Source organism: Anabas testudineus, chromosome 15 (assembly GCF_900324465.2).
Source record: "Anabas testudineus chromosome 15, fAnaTes1.2, whole genome shotgun sequence".
Taxonomy (NCBI): domain Eukaryota; kingdom Metazoa; phylum Chordata; class Actinopteri; order Anabantiformes; family Anabantidae; genus Anabas; species Anabas testudineus.
In genome coordinates this window covers 3,649,235-3,668,968 of record NC_046624.1, presented here as the reverse complement: position 1 = coordinate 3,668,968, position 19,734 = coordinate 3,649,235, and the positions used below count along the sequence as shown (strand labels likewise).

At 39.2% G+C, this 19,734-nt stretch overlaps 1 protein-coding gene across 1 annotated transcript in view; it reads left to right on the top strand.

Annotated features, from left to right (window-relative positions):
* The window catches only part of LOC113158101 (serine/threonine-protein kinase 32C), a 61,501-nt gene that overhangs the window by 3,723 nt on the left and 38,044 nt on the right, over positions 1-19,734 (top strand). The window contains exon 2 of the mRNA XM_026353793.1: positions 17,330-17,385. Coding sequence (XP_026209578.1) covers positions 17,330-17,385 — 56 coding nt within the window. The remainder of the gene's footprint in view (positions 1-17,329; positions 17,386-19,734) is intronic.

Sequence of the window (19,734 nt, the reverse complement as noted above, 5' to 3'; positions counted from 1 at the left end):
TGATGAATATTTCCATCGTGGAAACATAGTGTTTGTAATTGTCAAGTGTATCGCTACAGCCTATAGTTCTCTGTTATTTTATTATTTTCATAAGTCCAGATTTATTTTGGTTTTTGTTTCTAGTTGACCATCTGCCAATGTAGGGTCGTCTGTGAGCGTCTGTCAGCCTAGGAGGAGAAAAATGGAATTTCAGTGGTTCACATGGTACTTTGTCCATTGTCACTATGAGGTTTCCATGGGACTTTTCAATAAAGACATAGAAGATCAGAATTTGTTGGTGTTCTTATTTTGGGCCCATTATATTTGTTAATACTCTTGACTTAGATGAAGGTCAGATGTAATTTTATGACCAATTAATGCAGGAAATTCCAAAAGGTTCTGACTAGTGACTGGTTCTGAGTGGTGCTAACTATCAATTTTTTTTGTCCTTTTTTTTTTTGTTTTACCACTTCCCTGCTTCACCCGCTGTGGGAATCAATAGCCTTAACCCCTATAATGACTAAAACCTGATGTGTTATATTCACGCGTGGATTGAAGTGCTGTGCATTTCAATATAGTGTGACAATTTGGTGTGCAGTGTAATCATGTTAGGTTTTTGTAAATTTTTAGTCGTATGTGAGATGGCTATGGAGTATGTGATAGCTTTTGGGGAAGGGGGGATGTGAAATCCCAGATGCTACCTATTATTTTACAAAGGAGCAACTCTGTTTAATAAAAGCATCAGCATTAACTTAGGCTCTCCACTGAACAGGAGGGCATCACTAATGAACCACTGAGTATACCTCTTCTATCTCCCATGTATGCTCTATAACAGAAAGATAACTTCCTACTTTTCTAAATAGGCTACCAACTTCACATGCAGTCATCTTGACCACTGCAATGCACTACTAACAGTACTATGCTATTTCCTATTATGGAAACAAACCTGTCCAGATGATCCAAAAAGCAACAGTGCATCTTACTTCATCAACCAAAAAAGGCACTTGTCACACCAGTGTTTGTAACACTTCACTTGTTTCCAGTGGCTTCCCAGATAAATCAAGATTTTACTCAAAAGCATCTTCCGACTTCCCTTGTCTAGGTCTACAGTCCATCTGCTTGTCCCTACAGCACAAGACAAAAGACTACAAGCAAGCTCTTCAGCTCAGTTGTCCCGCAATGGTTGAACAAACTGCCAAACTCTGCATACTCACTCACTCTTCAGTCTCAATAACAATGTTCAGACCTATCTGGTACACAAGTCTCACAAAACTGAAACACTTAGCTATTTTGCTTCCTCTCTACCTTAGTTGTACCTCACTTTGCACAAAAGTGCCTGCCAGGTGACTAAATGTAAATGTTAATGACTGTACCTACTGCTGCTGTTGACATCTTTGCGTAGGCTTTTTTTTCACAGCAGACATTTTGACTTATCATAGTATGAAAGGCACAAGTGCTACTAATAACATTATCAGTGGTTCTGTCCTATTCATGTATCCCATTAATCCATGACAGTGTGACAGTGAGCCAGCCTGAACAATGCCAGGATCCTGAAACTGAACAAGTTAAATGGAATTCAGCCATCATGCGTTTAATTTTTAATACCTATTCTTTTCCTGCTGTGACTTGTCAAAATGTTTTTTGTCATACTGTAGTGGCTATCTTTTCCATGTGGGTTACTTTTTCAATTTTTGGTACAGATGTCTTGGTCCACACCTCATAAAAGCAGTTCACATTGCCTCATGTGTACTCTTTGTTTATTACACCAGTCTTATGCACAGGTGATGTGCAGGTGATGACAGTTATAGCAGCTCCAGTGCCCGAAGAAAAGGAGTCATCAAAGAGAACAAACTCAGCTCGATGCTGAGGTGACAATAGGTGGATGATGGGTTGCTCTTGCTAGTTGAGGTGTACATGTGTCTGTCTTTGTTTCTGTGCAGGGACAGAATATAGTTGATGTACATTTGTTAGGAGGAGTTTCTGCATTGATACTCATACACCTGCTGAATGTTTTGTCTTTTCTTTCTTCAGTTTTTGTTAATTAATCCACTGATTATGGGAAATCAAAGGAACTGGTGTTACCTTCAGGCACTGTTACAGCAGCAGTTACATATTGGTTGGGTTAATGTTTGGCTCCAAAACAAAATACATATTACTCTCATTGCCACATTGACAATTACTAAACTAAACCTGAACAAAACTCTATGTACACTTGAGAAGGATTGGATTGCACATCACAAAGTCGACACATGCTGCTTGACAGAATGACAGACATAAAAACTCTGTATTTTTAAAATCCCATTCATTATGTAAGGGGGGTGTGGTATGTGTTGTGCTTCTATGTGTGCAACTTTGGACTCCGGCATTTCATATAACACACAGCCCAGATATTATTGCCCATAGAAACCAATTAAAACCAGATTTCAGTCTCAGGAATCCTGCATTGCTTTGATGTCAAATGTATTTTTATTTTTTAGAGTGGTAGTATTACTGGTTGTGCACAAATGTAAAGCTTCTGAAGCTTTATCCATCTATCCATCCATCATCTAACAGCTTTTTCTGTTAAGGGTTGCATTGGGTGAGAGGGAGGGTACATCCTGGACGGGTTGCCAGTCTATCAGAGTGCTGACAAATAGAGACACATCTATGGGCAAGTGAGAATCACAAATTAATCCAAAACCTAACTACATTTCTTGGACTGTGGGAGAAAACCTATGCAGGCACGCGGAGAACATGCAAACTCCACGCAGAAAGGCACCTGGCTGACCATGAGGTGACCATGCTAATTACCACACCCCCATGCTTTATAGCTTTACCTTTTTGGCCCATTGATTAAACTTGTGTAGGATTATTTATTGTTTCCCAGGCCTGCTAAGCTTGTCATTGTTGCACTGCACAGTTATATACAGTTTACAACATATTCAAGTGCAAGTCCACTTAAGTTAATTTATTTTAAAACTATGTAAGGGGTCTTTATAGGCATGATGGCCACATACTGTATATGTACACATGACACTGTTCTAAAATAAAGAGGCTACAGCTACAGTACACCCCCTGTTAAAAAGTCTGCATAATCACCAGTTGATTATGATATAAACATGGAAAGAAACAGGACTGTTGTAATGCTGTCAGAGGCAAATCACTCTCGTAGTTAGAGGAAGGTCACAAAGTCTGAAATGTTTTACAGTAGGTATTTAGCTTACGTCTAGTGGTGGTGGTAAGTTATGACTTGGCTGATGTAGCTAGTAGTAGTAGTTTATGTACTGTATAGTATATATAATGTAAGTATTAGATTTCATAAAAGTTGACATAACTTCTTCAGAAAAAATATCTTAATCTGCAATGCAGAGATCTAAAATTGCAGTCATTCTACTTCTCTGATAGCAATATATTGCAGACATTTAGATTTCTCCTGAAATGATAGTTTTGCCCTTTTAGGACTGTCTGTAAGAGATTTGATTTTTTTTCCCACAAGGCTTTTTGTAACTGAGAGAATGAGGTCGCAGTAAGGTGACTCTGTTCTTCATATCACTGTGTGAGGACAGGAAAGGACTGCCAGTCTGTCGGGTACCCTCTTTGATATCAGAATACCACTACTCTAGAGTACTTCTCCACTGTATGTGTTTCTTGCCAGAGGATTTGTTGTACTTGCACTCAGTTTGTCAATCTTAACACACACACACACACACACACACACACACACACACACACACACACACACACACAAGGGTATGGCAGCAAAATCAGTGTTTACTTTAGTTTTATTGTAAAACCCATGTTTACATGCACTTGGTCAGTAATCAGATTTTTCCCCTAGCCCCAAACATATTTTTTTAAATAGGGTTTTGGATTTAATTATTTTGGACACGAGGACGCACCACTGCACTAATCTTCACTTTCATCCAGCTGCACAAAGCAGTACTTCCCTCGTCTAAAGTCTTTTTCATGCACAAGTGCTTTTGAAAAATCCTGTAAAAAATGTACTTGACTCAAAATCTTCCAGCAGAAATCAAACTATATTAACCAAATATTAACCAAAATTTCCCATTTACTGCAGATAGCTAGCATTAATCAGATTACTTCTTTGCATGCAAACACAGTGGCTCACTGGTTCCACACACACAAACATCCATATTCTCATTCTTAAAATACTATACAGTGAATGGCCATGAAAATGTGACACTATTACATCTGACAGAGACTCCTCCCTTGCAGCTGTTCATTATACCCATGGGGAGTGTGTGTGTGCAAACAAACCTCCTTTACTTCATGGATCCGAGGTCTATCAAAACAATCACGCAGTAGGTGTTAAAAGAAATGTTGCTGATTTCAAAGAGAAATGTACACACCGATTTAGGGGTTTTGAAAATTGGGTTTGGGTTGAGGCATCATGTGAGTGCACACCTGACTGGTGAACTGAATATACAGCTCTGTCCTGAATACCTGTGAGGACTAACAGAAGTCAGGTATATCTGGGCCAGAACATGATGTGTCCTGCCTCTGCCTTACATTGGAGTTATTAAGGGGAAAGAACTAGGCCGCAGTGTCCATTTCCTCTCACCTTAACATGCACTTAAATGCACTGTTATACGTGCTGTGCTTCAGCCAGTGATACAGTCCTGTCTTGCCCTGCTGTGATTGGAAAAAACGTAACAAAGTGAAACTGTTTTATTTGTCTTAAGGTATTGCTCTCCTATTTACCTCCACTTTTATTGCACAGTCCTACAGCATACAGTAGTGATATATATGGTTTATTCTCGAGACGATTAGGAGCTTATTTGTGAAAAAGCACAAACTGTAACTGGACGTTTTGTATATGATCATGTCTTCATGGGGCGATAGCTGGTGTTCGAAGGATACAGTAGATGCATTATTCATCCTGCAGAATACTTTTCAAAATAAAGAGGGCTGTTTTCTTTTTTCAAAACTCTGTACCCGAGTTTTTTTTGTTTACTCACACTGGACAGCATGTCTCTATTTACAGTATACTGTACCATCACAATCTTTCTTCTCTCTTAGAGGCTCTTTGTGACTGCGCTTCCTCTTCCTATCCCTCTACCGCATCCCCTCACACCACCTCTCACCAGGCTCTAAATAGATCCCTAATGTATCCCTCTGTGAACACTCGAAAGGTTAGTAAGGCATTTTAACCCTGGAGCGTGGTCCATTTCCTCACCGCGATGCGTCACACTCCAGTGGATTGTGAAACTACTGAGGGTGCAGGATGGTGGAAGCATTTAGGGTTGAGTTTTGAGATTCAGCTCTTAATTGGAAGAACTTTTTTCCCCAAATACATAGGCTGCAGGGACTTCGAACCTACTCAGCAGCTGTTGACATGGATGGTTATGCATGAATCAGTGCTTTTTTGTAATGTTACCAATATGGTGAAAGCTACAGTATCCGTTGAAGGTGCTGTCAAACATCTAATTTCCTGCAGCAATGTGTAAATATCCGGTGGTTTTCAAAATGACCTTGAATAGTGCTGTGCTTGCTTGTATAGGTGAGCAAGCATTAAATTGTGAACATTCAACTTGGACAGGGAATGATAGAGAACATTTTGCATTTGTACCACAAATTAATAGCAAAATAATATACCATGAGTTACACGTAGTAGCCTTATTGCAGCTTAAATCTGTTAAAGACACTGATACTTTTGCTTTTAACATACAGTACAGGTGACAATTAACAGGAAAACCAACAGTGTTGGTGTTGCAGTAAGGCCAATAAACAGCTTCAATGTATCCTAGTATCTGGCCTCTGGAAGTCTTTTGAGGGGACACCATTGTTCTAAATCATATTCTGGCATTTGGTGTTTGGATGATGGTAGTGGATGTCTAGCACGCTGACACAAAATCTCTCCCATAGAGATCTGGTGGTGACTACCAAGGAAATAGTATATGACTCGCATCAATGTCAAATTCATCAAACCGTCCAGTGGCTCCTCTTTCCCTGCAGACGGGGGCACTTCCAGTCATCCTGGACGAGAGCACCTACATCAGGATAGAAATCTTTCATTAGAGGATAAAGGTGATCGCTCAGAACAACTTGGTATTGTATTTACCTCTAAAGGGACAACCATGCCAACAAAATATAAAATATAATATAAAAATAGGAAAACGGAGCCACCAGACTCCCTCACTGTGGGGGTCAAGCATTCAGGGCTATACTTTTTTCTTGGTGTGCAATACACAACTCATCTGACCATATACTCTAAATGGCAGAGCTAATGTTTCTTTGCATAACTGGCCTCTCAAATGTGCATTCGTCTTTGAAATGAGGGGTTTATGCAATGCAAACCTACTATAATATTTGTCTCTGACATTGTCAAAGGGCTCTTGTTGCTAACAAAATCTGATCATGTCCTGGATCAGGAACATTCACCTTACGAAGAGTTATTCTTCTGTTTTTCCTTACATATTGCACTAATGCATGAGTATCACGGTCATCAAATTTGCACTTTTAAAATACCAGCCAGCTGAGCGGTCTTTGTGATTGAAGCTCCTGCCATCTTTGCCCCATCAAGGAACCCGCTATCAAAGTCACTTAGATCTTTTTCTCTTTCAATCTTGATCCTAAATCACAACGAACTGGCCTTTCTCAGCATTTTTATAAAGGTCACAAAGTATAATCTGATTTTCTATTTGACTGTATAAACATTTGTTGTGTTTCACCACTCATTTATTCAGGTTTTTTCTTTAATTTCTTGCCCGTCTGTATGTTTTGGAAAACAATATTGCTAATCAAAAACAATATCAGATTTGACATAGATAAAAATGACACTAAGGCTTTTTAAGTATTTTTTAAAGGGCAATACAACATAAACAGATTTTGAGAGGATGGCACCAGCAAATGTTTGGCATTTTTTAACCTCTAAAAGAAATCAGGTTTAATTGATTATCAATTTAGTTTACAATTAACTTTGTTTCTATTGACTGATGAATTAATGGACTTCCAAATGTAGTGGCAATGAGGATGGCGACACAATTTTTGCTATACCTTCAGCTTTAATGACTTTGCAGTAGCTGACCTGATTTCAAAGTGATGGTCTTGCAATGATGACCTATTGAAGAGTCAGCAGGACTATCCAATAAATCCATTGCTTTTTCACTGAAGAAACTTAACACTGTGCCGCGGAAGTAACTTAAATTAACATTGACTTGCATTGCAGACAGTCTGTTGTGTGTCTGACCCCAGATATAATAATAGGTTGTAGGTAGTTCTCCATAAGTCCAGCACAATGCTGCCCCTGCATTTTATTAATCAACAAAAACATGATGAATACACAATGTGCCGATGCTGGCCCAGGAGTTGTGAATCACAGTGAATTAATTATGCCAATGCAGAGACTAGCAGATGATGTGGCAGCACCGTAACGTAAGACGCACATAGACACACAAAGGGACATGTTACCATGGTAACCTCAGAAGTTTTCACACGGTCCAGATGATGTTTCTTTGTGACAATGCTGTGCATGCGAGAGTCCCCATGCTGCAGTGCAGATTTATCGTCTGAAGTGTTCTCGTCCTGCTCTCCCTTTGTCTTGACAGCCATTAGATGTACAATACAGCCTCCCGTAGTGATTTCCAAGTCTGCGGAGGTCCAATTTCACATCTCCTCTCTTATTCTCTGCGGCATGATTTCCTGTTTGTGAAAATTTACTTGACATCTGTGCAGCTCATTTATACTTAATTTAACTTTACTACTACAGAATACTGGGCATACTCACACATATTGCAAGTGAAGTTTACTAAGAGAATAATTAGAATAATAGTTCATTAAAATTGCATATTTTTTTTTTACATCATGTTAATAATTGGAAGGCAAATGGGGATCTAAATGAAACTAAATGACTTTTGGTATTCAAAACCTTTGCACGTCCCTGATCTGTACCTTTTATTGATCTTGAGGCACCAACAGTTTACATTCATTCTAATTTGATGAGTAACCTTAGCAACAAGGTACAATGTATGAATCACATGTCCCACTAGTTGTTTTTGAACAGAGATTCATCACATTAGTGAGGCACACAAACACAGCCAGGAGAAAAAAAACTGCCACATCAAGCCTTAATGGCTGCTTTAATTTACCCGCATCATGACTCTTTTGTGTCATTGTAAAAGCCATCCAGCAGATGAACATCAAAAAAACGCTCAATTAATGCACATGCTAGGAAACTCAAAGAGAGTATAATAACAGGACGGCCTGCCTGCAGGGAGCATGAACTCACCACTGGAAATAAGTATACAGTAGAGCAACACTGGTGCACCCTTCAATCGCATCTCCCCGTCCTTGCTCAATCATCAGTTGAGATCCTTAGATGAAATTGTCACGCTTGTAAAGACAATGTGCTCTATAGTGCTCATGAATATTGATGTGGTGCTCTGTTTAGAGAGCCTGCAATTAGGCTATATTAGCGCTCTAGCATACAAGGAGAAAATTATGATGATGTCTGCACAGTGATGATAGTGATTTAAGTAAACAGATTCATCAAGAATGGCCTTCAGCACACAGAGGCATTTTTCTCTTGTAGCTGTTTGAAATTGAAGACAGCGAGCATTTGCTTTTTGACACTGGTTAGAGAATAAACTTTAGCTACATGCCAGACAGATCTCTTTAAGTGAGAGCATCATGCTTTAGTGAAATAAATAAAAGGTTGTATTGCTGTCTAGCCATAAGCAAGTGATGTATATGTGCAAATTGAGAGTTATACTTTTGATTTTCATACCTGAGACTTATTACAGCAAATATTTTCATTTGTGCAAAAACGCCAGAACATGGTGTACCAGCTTGAAATGAAGCATGCTAACCGTGATAATTCAAGACGCCCCATTCTTCTTTCACAATCCAAGTCACATGCAGCCTTCCCTGTGCTCGTCAAAGAACATGTCTTTCCCCCCCAAGTATAATGGGAGTCACATCAATAAAGATCAAAGAAGACTGAAGGCAAAATCACATTGGCTTGTAACCAGCGCTCAAAGTCTGAGATAGACTGAGAAATTGAGAATATCAATAGGAAAATGTCTTTGATTTACAATGAGTTGAACTGTACGGTAAGTCTTCCTGCACCTGCGTCTTGGTGCATTCAATTGGATGCTCAATATCAAAGACTCTAGTGTGTCCCAGTAGCAGCTAGACTACTACAGACCATGAAATATGGCTTACTGCTGCAATGAAATATTTAGTAATCATGTGGGAGAAGAAGCTGCTGTAAAGTAAGCAGTCTTTTTAGCAGTTCTGACTATGATCCCAATGGCACTGTGTCATGTCACATGCACAGTCAACATGCACAATGACTTTGATCCTTCTGCCAGTGCTTATGTGCAGATACTAAACTGCTGCCATAACAACTTCAGCAAAGCACGTATCCCTCTTGTATCCAGCAGTGGCTGCGGCTAGTGCTACAAATCTGCCAAGCATATGGAGTAATTGTTATGTACAATGTGTATGTTAATGGAAACCTCTCAGCAAAATTTGAGAAATAGCCTACACACCGTGATAACAGTACAGTTGCAGACAGAATGTGATGGGTTAGAAGCACAAGCATATTCTCAAAAGACAGAACAGGAAGGGATCGATGCTAGGAGGCTTTTTGATCCCATTCCAATGGGCTTGTCTACACACGCATTAACATTTCACAGTTCGCTTTCTGTGTTTTGTGTCAAACTACTTTACATTTTAGTGTTCAGCCTGCCTTTGATATTTATTAAATGTTACACTCAGATGGACATTTTACCATTATTGAAACAATGATCCAATTGGTGCCAGTTATGCTGGGGTCTGTGGAAATTGTGTATTTATCTACTGCATTATTAGATATAACATGTTTACACTGTTGGTAACAGCACAGAAATCATTAAAGTGAGTTTATGTTATTAGGAAATGCAGCATGTCTATTTAAATGAGTCTTTCCTGCTGTCAGGTGGTAGCATAGCACAGTGATAGCAATGAAGAAAAATATAGTTCAAATCACAATTTCTGTGTGTCTATTAACCGAGTTGGGATTTATGATCATTTTCACCATAGTTTAAATTGATAACTCTTTTCTTTCTTAATGCAATTTCTGTGTCTATAAAATGTCAGAAAAACAATGAAAAATCTTATTATGCGATGATGATGAAGGCTTTAAATTATGCAGTATTAGTGAAGATTGTTGTTTTCCACAGGCTCACTACTGGTTGCAATTAGACAACCAAATGTTACTGGGTTCTTTGATTATCTGGCATTTATATTATAATAATGGATATGGGCAAATATGTCAGTACCAAATTTTTTCTTTCTCAAATGTTGTTTTTTCAGAGCTGGAAATGGCAAGTGTTGATTCTCTGTGGAATCTGTAGTAGTTTCCTATTAACACTTCAGAAACTAAGTGAACTCAGTGTTGGTATGTTCATTTAAAGCTTTGGTCATGTGAATATTGGTCTACGTGCTTATCATATGTATTCATTTTAGTAATAAGGAAGAGTTACTTAAGATTACTTTCTAGTTACTTTCCTAGACTATTCCTAACATAGATACGTTATTCCACTGTTTTCTTCTGGTCTGCTTTATGTTACATAACGTGATAGAACTTAAGCGCAGCTTTATGAAACTAGCCCTCTCAACACAACACAATAAAACGTGGATGGAATGAGCATGGTGAACCATGGCACCATTGTATTAAGTGGTATTGCGTAGATCGATGTGCTCGAGCTCTACTAACATCAAAGGTATTAGGTTACTCTGCCCCCCATTAGTAAAGTACTTTGCCTCCTTTAGTCTTTGGTAGTGTTCTAGCTCAGCTTGATGGATCCATTTCAGGTGACAGTGGAACAGTATCATCGGTCCGGTTTATTGATCATGTGGTGATTCTCTTCCAGTTAGATATAGTCTCTTTGGGGAACTGAGGATGAAATTGGAGGCTACACGGTGGAGAACGAGATGTTGTGGGTGGTGTTGCGATTTACGGAGGAATGTATCAATACTTAATCTGCTCTCTCAGTGGTTTAACATTTAACCCAACTGAAGTTCAGTTATTTTCTCTTTGTGACATATTCTCAAAAGTGACTTGATTGAGTTGGGCGGGGTAAAAAAGATCATCCATTATTATTCTCTATTAGTGACATACATATACATATTGTGTTATATCAAGCACTTGTAATACCATTAAATAGTGAGTCAAAACAACAAATAATGTTGCATGTAACCACTATTTGGAGTGCCAAGGACGTATTTATAGTGAAACATTTCACAGCTATTCTTCCTACAGGTACTTGTAGATGAGTTTAACTTATAATTCATCAGCATCTGCACTTTTGATAAATTGCCACCCCTCCTCCCCTCACACAACCATCTCTTTGCCAAGAGCAGAGACTGTGATGGTAATTAATAGAGCACATCTCATGAAAATTACATTATCATAATTAGTACGAAAATATAGCTATAGAAACTTTGTGCCACACACTTATATACATTTATTTTTTGTATGTGTCAACATGTTTTGCCTCTGTGTGCTGCCTCAGCTGTTAATTAGTCTTTCTGAAGGATTAAGACTAACTCAACAGTATAGCATTGTATTTTGTTGTTTTATGTTTTTTGCTTATTTTGTAAAGTTATCCAGTTTAAGGAAATTTCTTTGAAAGGCTGGTTCCAAAACTCTACAGTTCAGTATTTTCCAGGGTATAATTAGCAAGGTTAATGATCCTATTGCATTATGTATTTCTCCTGGTCTTGAAGGTGCCCGCTACGTGGTTCACCTTGTGTAGCCCTCCCTCGTTTCTCTCTTATCACCCTCTGAATTACAAATGATGTAATTGTATTAATTGCAGTCATTTTAGAAATATGCTGAGCTTTTGAGGGGTTTGTGTGAAGCAATCCAATCAAACAACACCAAGGTCCTGAGCATGTACCACAACTAACAATATATTAGCTGTTTTTCTCTACATTGAATCTCTGTATGTAGGTTTTAGAACTCCTCTGACTTAGCAGTTGTGCTTTATGAGTGTTGAAAATTCTGTTAGTGAAGGCTGAATTGCAACTTTGGCTCAATTCAATACATGTACCTACATATATCCATACACTTGACGACCCTCTGAGATTTAGTATCAACTCCTCCACAGGAACTGATCACCCGTTGAGGACACCCGTAGAGCTTACTCAGCAGACCATCCTGGTGTTTTATCAGCTTCAGGGGAAAAGATGTTGTTGTTCTCCCACTGTTACTGTGAAACATCTAATTCACTCACACTACATGCTGCAGCTGTCTGCAGGGCTTGGCTGTCGTCTTTTGAGCAGCATCCTATGAACCTAAGAGTAGTTGATGGAGCCATCATGGTGACTATAGGCACTTTTTTTTAATCCAGTTTCATTCACCATCAACTTATTGACTTCTCTTAAGTACTGCTTTACTGCGAAGTGACATAATTTATAAATACCATTAGCAGTGTTCCATCAATTTAACATAATTTTTACAGACCTCATCACAAGAGTGGCAATTGATGCCTTTCTTAGTCAGGTGGATATACCTTAAAAAAAAAAAATTGCCCTCTGTCCACGCTGCTCAAAAAAACACTTTTTAATCAGAGTTTAGAATCAAGTCAGTTAAACTTCTGGGATATTAAGCTGTTTAGTTAAGTAGCAGGGGTGATTGTTAATTAGTTTCAGTTGCTGCTTTGGTGTTAATGAAATTATCCACAGGTGAACTAGAGGGGGGACAATGAGACGACCTCCTGAACAGGAATGGTTTTACAGGTGGAGGCCACTAACATTTTTTCTCTCCTCATCTTTTCCGACAGTCTTTTTTTGCTAGTTTTTCATTTGGCCTATGGTCAGTGCACTTGTAGTATGAGGTGATACCTGGACCCTACAGAGGTTGAACAGGCAGTCAGACTCCTCTAGGGTGGCACATCAATACGTAATGGAACGTATTGGTGTGAAGGTTTGCTGTGTCTCCCAGCACAGTCTCAAGAGCACAGAGAAGATTCCAGGAGACGAAAGTTACTCTAGGAGAGCTGGACAGGGCCGTAGAAGGTCCTTAACCATCAACATGACCGGTATCTGCTCCTTGTCAGGGCCCTGCAAAATGACCTCCAGCAGGCCACTGGTGTGAATGTCTCTAACCAAACAATCAGAAACAGACATCATGAGGGTGGCCTGAGGGCCACACGCTCTCTTGAGGGACCTGTGCTCACTGCACAGCACCGTGGAGCATTTGCCATAGAAAACTAGAATTGGCAGGTCTGCCACTGGGCCCCTGTGCCTTTCACAGATGAGAGCCCCCTGTTCACCCTGAACACATGTGACAGAAATGAAAGGTCTGAAGACGCTGTAGAGAACATTATGATGCCTGTTACATCATTTAGCATGACCGGTTTGGTGATGGGTCAGTGATGGTCTACAGAGGCATTTCAATGGGATGCACAGACATCTACAGGATAGACAACAGCACCCTGAGGGCCATTAGGATCAGGATGAAATATTTGGACCCATTCTCAGATCCTACACTGCTGCAGTGGATCTTGGGTTGCTCATAGTGTACATTAATGACTGGCCTCATATGGTGAGAGTATGCTGGCAGTTCCTGGAGGATGAAGGAATTAATACCATTGACTGACCCTCACGCTCGCCTGACCTAAATCCAATAGAACACATTTGGGACATTAAGTTTTGGTCCATCCATTGCAGCCAGGTTGCACCTCAGACTGTCTTGAAGCTTAATGATGCCTTGGACCTGATCTGGGAGGAGATACCACTGGGCATCATCCATCATCTCATTAGGAACATGCCCTGACATTGTCAGGCATGCATACAAGCACATGTGGGCCATACAAAGTACTGAGTGCCATTTTGAGTTGCTAGAATGAAATTCTGTAAAATGGATGAACCTGCTACATCATTTTTGAACTTTGATTTTCAGTGGTGTCTTTGAATTCAGCCCTTCAATTGTGTACATGTACCCACATATTTCCATACACTCGACGACCCTCTCAGTTTTAGTATCAACTCCACCACAGGAACTGATCACCCGTTGAGGACACCCGTAGAGCTTACTCAGCAGACCATCCTGGTGTTTTATCAGCTTCAGGGGAAAAGATGTTGTTGTTCTCCCACTGTTACTGTGAAACATCTAATTCACTCTCACACTACATGCTGCAGCTGTCTGCAGGGCTTGGCTGTCATCTTTTGAGCAGCATCCTATGAACCTAAGAGGAGTTGATGGAGCCATCATAGTGACTATAGGCACTTTTTTTTTATCCAGTTTCATTCACCATCAACTTATTGACTTCTCTTGAGTACTGCTTTACTGCAAAGTGACAGAATTTAAAAATACCATAAATCCCTGACAGTCTGAGGTGCAACCTGGCTGCATTGGATGAACTATATCTGTAGGTTGATAATTGTAATTTCCATCAAATGATGCGACTTCCTTTCATTCCTATCACATCTCCCAGTCCATATGACTATACATATCCAGGACATTTTTTCCCATTGAAATCTGATGTGTTTTCAAAGTGTTCCTTTAATTTTTCTTAGCAGTGTATTTGACACAACCACATTTGAAATAAACCACTTCATGCTAAGAAAGAAAAGCAATACATCGCTGAAGACAGTTATCAGCAGGTCTACAAACATTAACTGGTCAAGCTCGCGTGATATGAAAAACCCATACCACCTCCCACATAATGCTTCCTTCTAGTATGTGGGAGCCAGCCCGGCACATAGGAAGTAAAAGAGAGAGCCTCTGATGATAAAGTGATGGTTACAGGAAATGCCTTGTCTGCTCTAATTATCCCCTTACCATTGAGCAAGACCCAAATCTTTATTGCCCCTGAATCTGAAGAGCAGCTCCTTTCAGCAGGCCAGTTAAAAGGAGGGAACTACTTTTGTTGTGCTTCTCATTACCCGATGACTCATACTTCGAGGAAGCGCTGCATTGCTGGAGACACAGATCAGTGATTTTAAAATGTTTTTAAAAAGGTTGAGATGGATTATTAATTGTTGAACTTGGTTTTAAACAGACAAGTAAAATAAAATACACGTCAATCAGTTTTATATAATAAAATCTTTTAAGGGAAGATGGCTGTGGACAGGTGACAGCATGGGAACTTTGACCTCTCTGTTGCTCTGCAGGCTCATATACAGCAAGCTGTGATGTGCTGTTAGTTCTCCTGACGCTTGTATTTTATGGCACAACATTACTCATGTTGTCTAAACCATGCCATATTAAAGGATTAATCATGTACAAAAGACTGGATTAGTATATCCTTTAAAACATACAAACAGCACCTTGCATCTTTTGTCTGAAAGCAACCAGCACTGTGGGGTTTACCTCCTGAGTCAGAGCAGAGTTGCAAAGGTCAGCTGCCAGTGGGTTTGTCTGGAGGTGCTCAGCATGTTTCCTTTTCTCATGATCACTTCTTGTCTACATGGACAGGGGGCTGAGCAGATCAGGATGTGAGCTTTAGAAGCTGACTGACTTTTAAGGAGGAGTTGTCTGACTTAGCATCATGCCTGCTGTGCTCCCAGGTGCCTGGGGCACAGCTAAACACACACACACAAACACATGTCTGCACACACATTTTTATATGGCAGTTATTGTGAGGTCACTTATTGACAAAATGCATTACCTAGCCCCCTACTGTCACTTAGGCCATGTTAGTCCACTCTACTTCGATTTTTAATATATCACATGCATTGTCTTACCCTAACCCTAACCATCACTAACTGCCTCAAATGGGTGAAATGTCCTCACTCCAAAGGTTAAAAATTCATGTTGGTCCTCACAATGGCCATACAAACACAGACAAACATGCACTTTAAATAGAGAACAGAGGCTAGAACACATTAGAAACCCTTAACAACCACCACCACAATTTTAATTAGCTATGACTTAAGTAATTAACAGTGTCCTAGAAAAATGAAAGTTTAATCCCATAAGTGTTGATTTCATTGACTATAATGTCAGCTGTCACTTGACAATGTATTCAGCTTTAGCCAATGCAGTTACTTCTGTGAGCTGGAAAAACAACAAAAAACATTTCAGATGTTCTCTGATTAATACGTTTATTGTGGTATCGATGCTATTACCACTTGGATCAAGATGAAACAAATTGCTAACAAATTTCCCTAAGGGGATCAATAAAGTATACATTATTATTATTGTTGTTGTTGTTGTTGTTGTTGTTGTTGTTGTATATTGTTATTGTTAAGCATAATATATTTTTTAGCCAAAGTCAAAAATAACACAAACCCTTAGTATTCAGAGTTATAAGATTAACGTTAGCTGTTGTGAATTCAATTTACCACCAGTTTTTCATTAACATAAGTGGCTAACTATGTAGTGGTTATCATAATGCCACAAGAAAAAAGGTTCTTTGGCATGCAGCGGTCTAATGTTTCTTTGAAAGCACTGGATGTGAATATTATTTAATAATGTCAAGTTTCAAAAGATTTTTGGTAAAGGCAAAAATGCTATACAAGTTGGAGTTCAAAATGATCGCAATCTAAATTGAAATTGCACCATTTGCTATAACTGCATTGCATGTCAGTCTTATTGTGGTACATTATGCAGGGTTTTCTTTTTTATACCACATACAGGGCAATTCTATCAATCAGCAGAGTGCACACCCACTGAAGAACGAAGTGAACCAAGACATCTAACTGTGCCATTACACATATTGCTATAACAAAATAAAATTAAAAAAAGATAAATGATTGCAGTGCAGTGATCTGGGTGTTTTTCTGAAATTGAACTCCTTTGCTTTTTTCTCTGCTCTGATGCTCACATCAGATAAGCTGGAATCCCAAATAAACTTTTTCATTTAGAGATAATGAGCCTCTTTTTAATTTATTCCTCTTCACTTGCACAAGCTGAAGCATGAAATTATATATACATAGACATCACTGTCATCTTATAACACACACATATATGTATATGTATATGTATATACACACACATATAGATTTTCTTTGTGTTCACTGCCAGTTAGCTAATGTTGCCATACTACCACACTAAGCGCAGTACCCAAAGACTTTATTTTTGTTATTGCTATGTGTGGGTCAAATACTTTAGCCAGTTATTAATTTCAAAAGCTTTGGAACTGACCATTAAGCATGCTGGCTTCATTTCAACTTGTTCAATTTAAGTCGTGGACTCCGTAAACAAGCGACTGCAGCACCTCCAGTATCAGCATCAGCACTTTACCTACTCAGTCACCTTTTTGACTTAAAGAAAATGTGCTGCAGTACAGAGCTGAAATAAGAGCAAATGTGTCACGGAACTAATACTTAATGATTGCCCTATGTGTCATGTTCCCTGTCCTGAAATGTAGCTGACAGATTCTTTCTTTCTCTCCCTCTCTCTTTTTCTTCACAGTGAACTTTGACCATTTCCAGATATTGCGGGCCATTGGGAAGGGGAGCTTTGGAAAGGTATTGTAAACCCTATTTTTAATTACCCAGCACATGCATTATCTCTGTTAAAGAATCAGAGCAGGCCAGTTATATTATGGTGCTTAAAAGATAAATATTTTTTGAGTTTTAATAATAGCTCTAAATACGGCTTATTGTAATTCTTTCTGAAAATCACTTAGAGGAGAGCCAATTTACTTTTCATTTTATGACAGGGGACCTGTTGGGAGTTTTGACCCCACGTCTCCATTTAATTACAGAGCAGTATAATACTGGGGCTGCATTTGTCATCATGCTCAATGGTGGGGCTGAATGCAGCAGGGAGGACGGCTTGGCATGTCTGTGTGTGTGTGCTGCATATTGTGAAACCAAATTACCGCAGTTCTTTTCTGCCACGTCTCAGGTGCCAGAATCATCATTAGTGGCCATTGTTGATAAAACAGACATTTTGGATTAACTTGTGAGCCGTTTGTTAGTTGAAGAATCCCTTTGTGTTCAAATTGAATGCTCGTAGAAGACTTCAGAAATGAATTCAGGGCACAGAGTGTGTGTATGTATGCGTTCTGACACACAGTTGGGCTCCAGAGATTGGAATAGTTTATCTTCATTTCGAATCCCAAATATCATGGTTAATATTGTTTCATTATACTTGTGTCTGTGCACGCCTCTGAAAATTCTTTCCGCTTTGCTCTTCTGAAAACACAATCTTCTTTTCAAAAACATGTCCCTCTGTTACATGGAAAGACATTGCCCAATTCTGAATACATTACCATGTGAATTTATGGTAATTTTTACTTGCTTTAATTGCTTTGTTCCCTCAAACTGCTGTCACTTTGCTTATACTGAAGGGAATATGCAGTAAGCTGGGAAATTTACTGCAGTGTCTTAGACTGAAGCCGCGCCACCAAAATTATCTTAATATTGATTCAACAAATAAACATTCATTCATCCTTTTGGCTTTAAAATTCAAAGAGAAACTACTTAATAAGCAGCTGTCCTTGCTAAGGCAGAAAAAAACATGATAATGAAGTTTTATTGTTTCCTTTTGACACTTCCTGTCCCTACATATTAGACAAGAGAAGGCTTTATCCAAGAGGCATGGTCCTTGTCTAAGAACTAGCTTCCAGTTACACAATACCTGTAACTGAGTCAGAGACAGATACATGCACACACAGACAATTTGCAACCCACATAGTCAGACAGATGCTCCAGAGTCCAGATAAAGTTTGTCCTTGTTGGAGGTTGTCTTGTCTGTGGCTTTTGGTACACTCTGGCCTCACTCTGTGTTCTTGCTGTTTCTGAATACTTAACAGCAAGAGCACATAACTTTCCACACAGCACACTAAACATGTTGGTGTGTGTGTGAGCTGACAGGTAGAAATAAACATGTTAAAACATCGATATTGATGTTGAATGTAAAGATAAAATGTAAAGAATCAGCCACAAACAGAGATATTTTCCTCAGACTGTGAAACATTACCTGTGTTTGTCAGTGTTTCTAGGTGCTAAAAGAAAGAAGGTTCTTTGGTGTGCAATACTGTAGGTGTATGTGTGCTTTGTGAAAGTTGGAGAATCTGTGTTGTGGGACTTGTTGTCTCACAGTAGGGAGCTGAGAAAGGTAGGTTGGAGCTGAGAAAGGGGAGACTGCCATAGGGAAAGTGGAGAAAACCTCCTTCAAAGCATTTTCCAAACATGGCTGACATTAGTTTTAACCTACTCTTAATCTTTCTTACTCCTTCTGTCTCTTTTTACTATACAACTATATTACAATGCTACGATAGTTCAATACAATAGTTATATTTAAATTGAAGAACAGGCAGTTAAGTATAATGGCAATTGTGATCAGCCATCGGCTAGTGTCGGGCCTTCTGCCAGGCTAGTTTTTGCAGATTGTCCTGCATTGCATCACTCGGATTGTTGAATCACTCGTGATAGCTGATGAGAGAGCCCAACCTTCTAGGGTTTCTGCTTTTCCTTTACAGACTGCAGCCACCTTCTGGGATGGAGAGTTATTTGCTCTAGAACATATGTGTATAGTTGGCCATTGGCTGTAGTCTTTGCAGTGCCCAGACAAATGTGACTTGAGGCAATGCAACAGTTGGTTCTTTGAAGGTGTCCTGTTGTATTTCTACCTTAGAACAAACTGTTCAAATAGAGTGCACTGTACAGTAAATACAGGCTGCAAAACATCAATATAGCAAATATGAATACACTGTACTCTGCACTGGCTGAGCAGACAACACGAGTGAAAGACTCAAGACTGAAATCGGGGTATTTTAAAGTTGTCTGAACATGTTTCATTTGTGCATATGTGATGGATAATTGACCTACTCTGTTTTGGAAATACAACACACATCACATGATCCAGAG